Source organism: Prionailurus bengalensis, chromosome A1 (assembly GCF_016509475.1).
Source record: "Prionailurus bengalensis isolate Pbe53 chromosome A1, Fcat_Pben_1.1_paternal_pri, whole genome shotgun sequence".
In the NCBI taxonomy this organism is placed as follows: Eukaryota; Metazoa; Chordata; class Mammalia; order Carnivora; family Felidae; genus Prionailurus; species Prionailurus bengalensis.
The window spans coordinates 213,222,161-213,230,509 of record NC_057343.1 but is presented as its reverse complement, the minus strand read 5'-3'; the positions used below and the strand labels follow the sequence as shown (position 1 = coordinate 213,230,509).

At 38.4% G+C, this 8,349-nt stretch overlaps 1 protein-coding gene across 3 annotated transcripts in view; it reads right to left on the bottom strand.

Moving 5' to 3' along the window:
* Positions 1–4,109: 4,109 nt before the first annotated feature.
* Positions 4,110–8,349, bottom strand: part of C1QTNF3 (C1q and TNF related 3) — a 26,267-nt gene continuing 22,027 nt past the window's right edge. For all 3 annotated transcript variants that reach the window (XM_043600210.1, XM_043600218.1, XM_043600227.1), the window contains exon 6: positions 4,110–6,028. In XM_043600210.1, the coding sequence (XP_043456145.1) occupies positions 5,869–6,028 (160 nt within the window). In that variant the 3' untranslated portion in view covers positions 4,110–5,868. The remainder of the gene's footprint in view (positions 6,029–8,349) is intronic.

Here is an 8,349-nt window from a genome sequence, read left to right as displayed (position 1 = left end):
ACACAAAAACAAATAAATCATTGATTAGCTCTAAATAGATTAAAGTCTACTTGGCTGTTTGTGATGGGTTGTTCTTAGTTTCAGTTTCATTAACTGAGGCATTTACAGGGTTAGAATTTGGTTTGCTTAGTAGGTTGCCAGGGCATTAGAACCACATCAGTCTAATAGCCTCCTTGTTTAATTAATACAACACTTCCTTGTTCTTGTCTAGCCTATGTTACTACCTTTGTTCAGACATCAGCTTCCTTACCCTCTTGTTTTATTTCTATTTTAAAAAACTTGAAAAGAAAGTAAATTGCAAAGAATGTTACAGAAGACATACAGATTGACACAATATTTTTTTGTATTTGCTTACAATCTATTGTTCTAAAAAATAAACAGTACAGAAATAGCTTAAGCTAACAGCCAGGATCAGATTCACATGAATCAGAGATATTGCCCAGCATCAAGTAATAAGCTCAAAGATAAAGGTCATGGAAAAGCTCAGCCAAATCAGAAGTCTGGAAAATCTTACATGACTCTTCCTTCTTACATTGGACACATATCCCCTGTTAGAGGCTGAATTAAGTCCCATCAACATTCATATATTGAAGTCTTAACTCCCAGTACCTCAGAATGTGACTGTATTTGGAGATAGAGCTTAGAAAGAGTTAATTAAAGTAAAATGAAATCATATGGATTGGTCCTAATTAATATGGCTGGTGTCTTTACAAGAAAAGATTAGGACACAGAAAGCAAGGACTGAGGGATGACCATGTGAGGACACAGCAGAAGGTGGCTGTCTATCTGCAAGCCAAGGAGAAAGGCCTCAGAAGACACCAAACTTGAAGATACCTTGATCTTGTACTTTTAGCCTCCAGAACTGTGAAAAAATGTTTTTCTGTTGTTTAAGCTACCCAGCCTCTAATGCCTTATGGCAGCCTGAGCAGACTAATAAAACTATTAAGAAGGTTGGGGGAGGGTGTGGCACCTGAGTCATTCAGTCAAGTATCCGACTTCAGCTCATGTCATGATCTCATAGTTCATGGGTTTGAGCCCCATGTCGGACTGTGTGCTGATAGCTCAGAGCCTGGAACCTGCTTCAGATTCTGTGTTTTCATCTCTCTCTGCCTCTCCCCTACTCACAACCAATCTCTCTCTCTCTCTCTCTCTCTCTCTCTCTCTCTCTCTCTCAAAAAATAAATAATAAACATTAAAAAAAAAAAGAAGGTTGGAGTGGAGAGTTATGATATTTTGTTATAGCCCTAGCAAACTAATATACCCTCTGACTCACGATTATAGTTGAGATCTCTAATGAGGTTCTCAGGTACCTAACAGACTTCATTTTGTATCCCAGGGTGTTACTTAGCTATGGAACTGCGCTTCCTGGATTCTGAGTTTATTTGGCAAAAGTAATCCTATAGCCAGAGCCAGCCTGTTAAATGCATTAAATAGATAAATTCTCTTCCTTGTAACAAATATCATTCATCTACTTACCCAAGGTAAATAGGTACAACAGGTACAATTGACAAAGAATACCTTTTCCTTTGACAAAAGCTGCCTTTTTCTTCAGCTTCCTGAAGGATCCATGTACTAAAGGGAGTACATAGATCACAGGCCAGCTGCTTTGAACTCCTTCCATAGTTAAAGTCTCCTATACCCACCCACTCCCACTCAAAATTACAGGTCTTTGCTTCTGCTCACTCCACCATTCAAGACACAAGCACTCCCATGATTTTGACATATAGTATCCACAGTCTATCGATGCTATAGCTATACTACTTATATACTACCTTTTATTTATATTATTATATTTTGTAGTTTTATATTACATAAATGATGTTACATTGCAATCACTTTTCTGAACTTGCTTTTGTACTCCAGCTTATCCTAACTTGCCTCCCTATTTCTGCTTCTTTCTCTTAGATCAATTGGATTCTTGGCTTAAATACAACAGAGTTCATTACAAGGGTATCAAGTAGCTTATTGCTACTTGAATTTAGGTAATTGGCAGGACCTGGGCCACTGGAGTCACATTCAAGGTCACAGCATGAAAGTCTGGTTGGGATACAAGTCTACACGGTTTCCACTCACTGCTGCTCTGCTGGGAGAGACCCAACCTGATTCTGGGTCAAAAGAATAGATAGAGGGGTGCTTGGATGCTCAGTCAGTTAAGCGTCCTACTTCGGCTCAGGTCATGATCTGTGAGTTCGAGCCCTGCATCAGGTTCTGTGCTGACAGCTCAGAGCCTGGAGCCTGCTTCGGATTCTGTGACTCCCTCTTTCTCTGCCCCTCCCCAACTCATGTGCTGCCTCTCTCTCTCTCTCTCTCCCTCTCTCTGTCAAAAATAAATAAACATTGAAAAAAATAGATAGAGGCACTAACTTGAAGGACCTTCCACTGACAATTGAGATGGGGTCATTAAATTATAATAATGACTGTGGTGGATTGAAGCACATTAAATATATGAAAAATCATAAGTTAATAATAATGCTTTTTAAGAGACCTTATTAATTATCTTTAAAGATTTCTAGGGCACCAACTCATTATTCTAAAAATTGGTAAATAAAAATGATAAAAATCAAGTATGTATCTTGTTTTCCATATGAACAGTATTTCAGGATACCAAATAGCTAATGAAAGAATGTGTTTCTTTTAAAATGTTGCTATTTTTGCAAAGTGAAGGAAACCATCAACAAAGCAAAAAGGCAACCTACTGAATGGGAGAGGATATTTGCAAATTATACACTCACTAAGGGGTTAATATCCAAAATATATAAAGAACTTATACAATTAAACATCAAAAAACCTATAATCCAACTAAAACTGGGCAGAGAACCTAAACAGGCATTTTTCCAAAAAGACATCCAGGTATCCAACAGACACATGAAAAGCTGCTCAACATTACTAATTCTTGGGGAAATGCAAATCAAAACTGCAATAAGGTATCACCTCACACCTGTCAGAATTGCTGGAATTAAGAAAGAAAGAAAGAAAGAAAGAAAGAAAGAAAGAAAGAAAGAAAGAAAGAAAGAAAGAAAGAAAGAAAGAAAATAACAAATGTTGGCAAATATGTGGAGAGAAAAGAATCCTCATAACAGTTGGTAGGAATGTATATTGGTGCAGCCACTGGGAAAAACAGTATGGACGTTCCTCAAAAAATTTTTTTAAAAATATAATCAAATTACCATATGATCCAGTAATTCTACTACTAGGCATTTACCAAAAACAAAAACACTAATTTGAAAATACATTTGCACCCCTATGTTTATTGAAGCATTATTTACTATAGCCAAGATATGAAAGCAACCCAAGTTCCCATCAATGGATGAATGGATAGAGAAGATGTGGTACATATACTATGGAATATTACTCAGCCCTAAGAAAAGGATGAAATTTTGCCATTTAAGACAACATGGATGTACCTAGAAGGTACCATGCTAAGTGAAATAACTCAGACAGATAAAGATAAATAATTCACTTAGATGTAGAATGTAAAAAACAAAGCAAATGAACAAACAAAACAGACCAGAGACAAATTCAGAAAACAAACTAGTGATTTGCAGAGGGGAGATGGTGGAGGGTGGCGTAGAACGGTGAAAAAGGTAATCGGGATTTTTTTTTTAAGTTGGTTACTTAGACAATACCTACCTACCATCACCTTTTTAGGGCCTCAGTTTAATGAAGACTTGTAAAATCAATCTTCCAGATATAATTCTGGTCATGGGTAAATTGCAAAACAGTCAATCTTGGCCTTCTCCCACATTCCTTAAAAAAATCACTCTTTTTTCCACCTGGGACCTATTTGCAAGACTGAATAAAGTCCTTTCCACCTGACTGCAATGCAACTGGGAGTCTCTACTAAGAAAAAAAATTAGAATTTACATCAACATAGTAAGACCTCATGTATGTGATAAAGATCCTGACCCCTTAGAGATATTCAGATTTCATTAAAGGACCTCCAAACATCAATATCATAAAGTTGCAGAGGGTTGAAGTCAGAACAATGGAATAACTGAAAAGTGGAGTATTTTGTAGATAAATAAGTTCTGTGCCCATATCATTGATGTATGGCTGTTTACATCATCTGCATGAAAATATTTTAGCTTTGTGTTAACAAACCATGATGATTTACAATCAAATGGCTATTCAACTTTATTAAGGACCTTATAAAACAGTACATTTAACAAAAGTATGTTTGTTTCCACACAATGCTTTTACATTTTTCTTGCCTTAGTTGTATCTAAAGCTAAGCCAATGTCTTCTTCTAAGGCAGTTTGTTAATGGTATGTGTTCTTTAGAAATGAAATCTCTTTGGGCAACATGCAAAATTCAAATATCTATTGGCAATACACTTTTACAAAATATTTATGATGTTTAGAAATAGTAAACCTCAACACCCACAGCTCCAGGGATGGCAGGGAACATACACACAAAATCACGAAGACATTATCAACCAGTCAAGCACATTTTGGCTAATATCCAGTCACTTTAAAATAGCATTGCTTGTATTGGTCAGGAAAAAAGTTTTAAAATATTTATAGATCAAAAGAAAGGGTCAAAGAACGGAGCAAGGAGACCACTAAGTTAGTTAATAGGGCAGCCTTACTTAATTCTCTCTGCTTCCAGCTGTAGGGGGTAATCAATACAATTAAACCCACAGTTTAAAAGCTTTTGTGGAAATTCAAATTGTTACAGAAAATTAGTCAAGGGCTAATTGCTTCCAAGGGAATTCATTAAGTGATATTTGTCAGAAAGGCATCTCTCTAGTGCCTTTTAAATGTGATTTGACCTCAGGGTAAACACATATTCCAATGATACTTTCTTTGCTTAAACGAAACCAGTTTGGGGTACTATCTTCTGAACTTATCCCTTTTGGGGAGGGATAGGCAAAAGTCAAGGAGCACAGCTGCTTTATAAATGTTGCTTAAATATGGTAATCAAAGAAGTCATATCATTTTTTATTTTTGAAAAGGTTAAGAGATTTTATTTTATGTCTTCTAAATGGAATGCCCTTGTATTTTGCATCCATTAGTTTGACTGTATATAACTGAGTTTACATTTCCTTGAAATGACATGTCAGTGTGTGTAAAGTTTATTGGGGTAATTTCTAAATTGAGAGAGAACTTCACATATATCTGTATATGTGGATCTAAGCTCACCTCAACTGGTTCTGCAGGCCAGAACCAACAAAGATCTATTTTAATCTAAGAAACTCAATGGAAAAAAAGTCAATATAATAAGTCAGACCTGATAAACTCAATTTTGGATCATGAGAAAATTTTATATCCAAAAATACAAGCCATTACAAATCCAGATTTAATTACAGCAGTATCCTTATAAAAAAGGAGGAGTCCATTATTTATGGGCATTATGAATACTTTTCCTATCTAAAGCTATCTAGAGTTACTAAAAATATCTATACTTCATTCATAAAAATTGACCCACTGGATCAAAGTGTTACTTCCCAGTCTAGGCTTTACAAATGTTTCTGGTAACTTGGTCCTGGCAAGTGCCCTTGCTCCTGCTGGCTCCATCATAATCACTGCACCCTATTCCTTGAAACGTTATAAAGAATGATGAGCCTCAAACCTCAGGAATTCCCGAAAGTTGCTATTAAATTAAAAACGGAGTAGCCAAATTCTTTGCAAATGAATTCTTTGATGAGGAAAATTATTTCCAACCTATATCAAGAAGGGAATTTTTTTTAGGTGCCTAGGGAAGAGTAAAGGTGCTGAGTATATTAGTCAAGGTCACTTGGGAAGACAATTTTGTGGATTCTTCTTCTGAGCTCCTGAGTAGAACCCTCAACTCTAATGTCCTTCAGCTCATACCAATACCAGCTTAGCCATAAGTCTTCCCAAAAGTAGAGCTGGTCTATTCATATATTTATTTGGTTTCAAAGAGCAGGAAGCCTGCAAAGGTAGAGAAGCGCTGATGGTCCCCATGAAGAGCGCCATTGCCCATTCTCAGCCAAACCTCATCCCCTTTGGCCAGCTTCAGTACTGCATGGTTGCTGGATGTGTCCGATTTCCCCTTTGTTTCATAGCTGTAAGGAAAAAAAAGGCACCAGCTACTTAGTCTTTGCAGTAGATAGCCACCTCTTTACCAAAATATGTCCTCCCCTTCTCCCCCAGACTCTCATGCATTTGAAGTCCTGTGACTAAGCTCTCTAAATGGCATGTGAACAGAAATGACATGTACCACTAAAAGGATTGGCCGATACAATTCTCACAAACACCTCTCCTTGCCTCTTCCTCATTATGACTGTGTGGAATGCTAATGACAATGACCAGAATGACCTTGGAAGCAAAGTATTGTAGCCTGAGTTCTTGAAGACTAGGTAGAGGCAAACTCTTTCTCACTTGCCCTGACCGGGAACAACCACTCTGGACTGTTCAATGAGAAGAAAAGGGATTTCAATTATGTTTAAGCCATTGGGTTAATGTTGCAGCAGCTTAGTCTACCTTAACTTATTGGTACTGAAGGAGCATTCTGTTATAAACTAAATTAAACTAAAATATAAACTAAAATATGTTGTGTTTGCTCATGATCAGGCAGAGAGCACTGAGGAAACAAATATTGTGGGCTTGAAAACTGTAGATCCATGTTGTGCTGTGGCAAAACATTTAGGAAAACATCTGATAACATGGAAGACAGACCTTATGTCTATCAAGCCTATACACTAAGAAAGGAAGTGACTGGAAAAGCTAAAATTCTCTTTGCTGCTTTTAGTGAGATGTTTCTACAAAAGATGAGAACTGACATGCTTGAAGCACAGGAAGTAGAAAGGGTGAGTCTAGAAAGTTGAGGCCTAACAGGGCTGGAAAAGCCAAGTGCTTTTATACCAGAAAGAGCAGAGGTAAAATTGATGTTGTCCTATTAAGATCTCTCATTTAATATGATAGACACAGCCTGTGACATAACCTGATGGATTAAAAATATTGCCTTTCGGGGCGCCTGGGTGGCTCAGTTGGTTAATCCTCTGACTTCATCTCGGGTCTTCATCTCACAGTTTGTGGGTTCGAGCCCCACATCAGGCCCTGTGCTGGCAACTCAGGGCCTGGAGCCTGTTTCGGATTCTGTGTCTCCTTCTCTCTTTGCCCTTCCCCTGCTCACGCTCTGTCTCTCTCTCCCTCAAAAATAAACATTAAAAAATTAAAAAAAAAAATTGCCTTTCTACCCAAATCTATTGTTTTAGAAGGCCTTGTGGTAGCCACCACTAGTCAAGACAGAAAGGCATGAAGATAAGGAGTCAAGGAAATAACAGACGGAAAAACTATCTGTCAAGAAAAGAATGTTGGGTGTTGTTTACCAACACATGTAACTGACTGGCAGCAAATAGCACAAAAGGCTGCTAAGTGTCTGAGGAAATGATATTACTCAAACCTGGCTTGCAAAGGGCTTGGGGTGTTTGACTAAATACTCTTAGCCTTCAAATTTGCACCAGCAGGAATTGGGCTGTGAAAGACCCCAGGGAAAATCTATTCATCTTTTAGATGTAGCCATGGAGACAAATAAATAAGGAAGATCCTCCCAGAGGACAGAATCAGGGACCGAAGAGAAAACAGCCAAGGGACGTCTGAGTAGCTCGGTTGTTTAAGTGTCAAACTCTTGATCTTGGCTTATGTCAGGATCTCAGGGTGAGAGATCAAGCCCTGCATGGGGTTCCTTGCTAGTGTGGAGCCTGCTTGGGATTCTCTCTCTCCCACTCTCTCTGCCATTCTCCCATGAGCACAAGCTCTCGTACCCATGCACCTGCACTCTCTGTCTCTCTGAAAATAAATAAACATTAAAAAAAAAAACAATAGCCAAGAGACTGATGTGATGAAAAGAATTGTTCATTCCTAAGACTCAGGGCTTGGAGCTGGTTGCATGAACTACAGTTTAGGCTGTCTTCCTTGGGGATGGAGGTGGGAAGATATATATTCTAAATGTAGGAAGAATTCTATTGAATTCTCTGCCAGAGGGGCAGAGGAGCCTAGCTGTTCACCAGACTCCATTTCCCTGCTTCCAGAGGAGGAGTTCTATGTTTCCTTGCCATCCTCGCATTGGTTGGGGGGAGTTAGGGATGGGGAAGTATGTGTCTCTGTTCTCTGAATAGAATATATGATGAGTAAAAATTTTCACAAGCCTGTTGCTCTTTTCTCCTTCTGACTGTGGCAATGACCATGACCAACGAGAATTTGAAAGTCAGTTTTACAGGCGAACTGCTCTCACCACTCTGTGTCCCTGAAAACCCAGATGGAGCACCTCCCTCCCAACCGCCACGAAATCCCTCCTGTACCTTGTCTGCCTTGTCCTTCCCCATCCTAGATCTGGTCAAGCCACACAGAGCTCTACATTGTGTGAGCTACCATATTCTGGGTC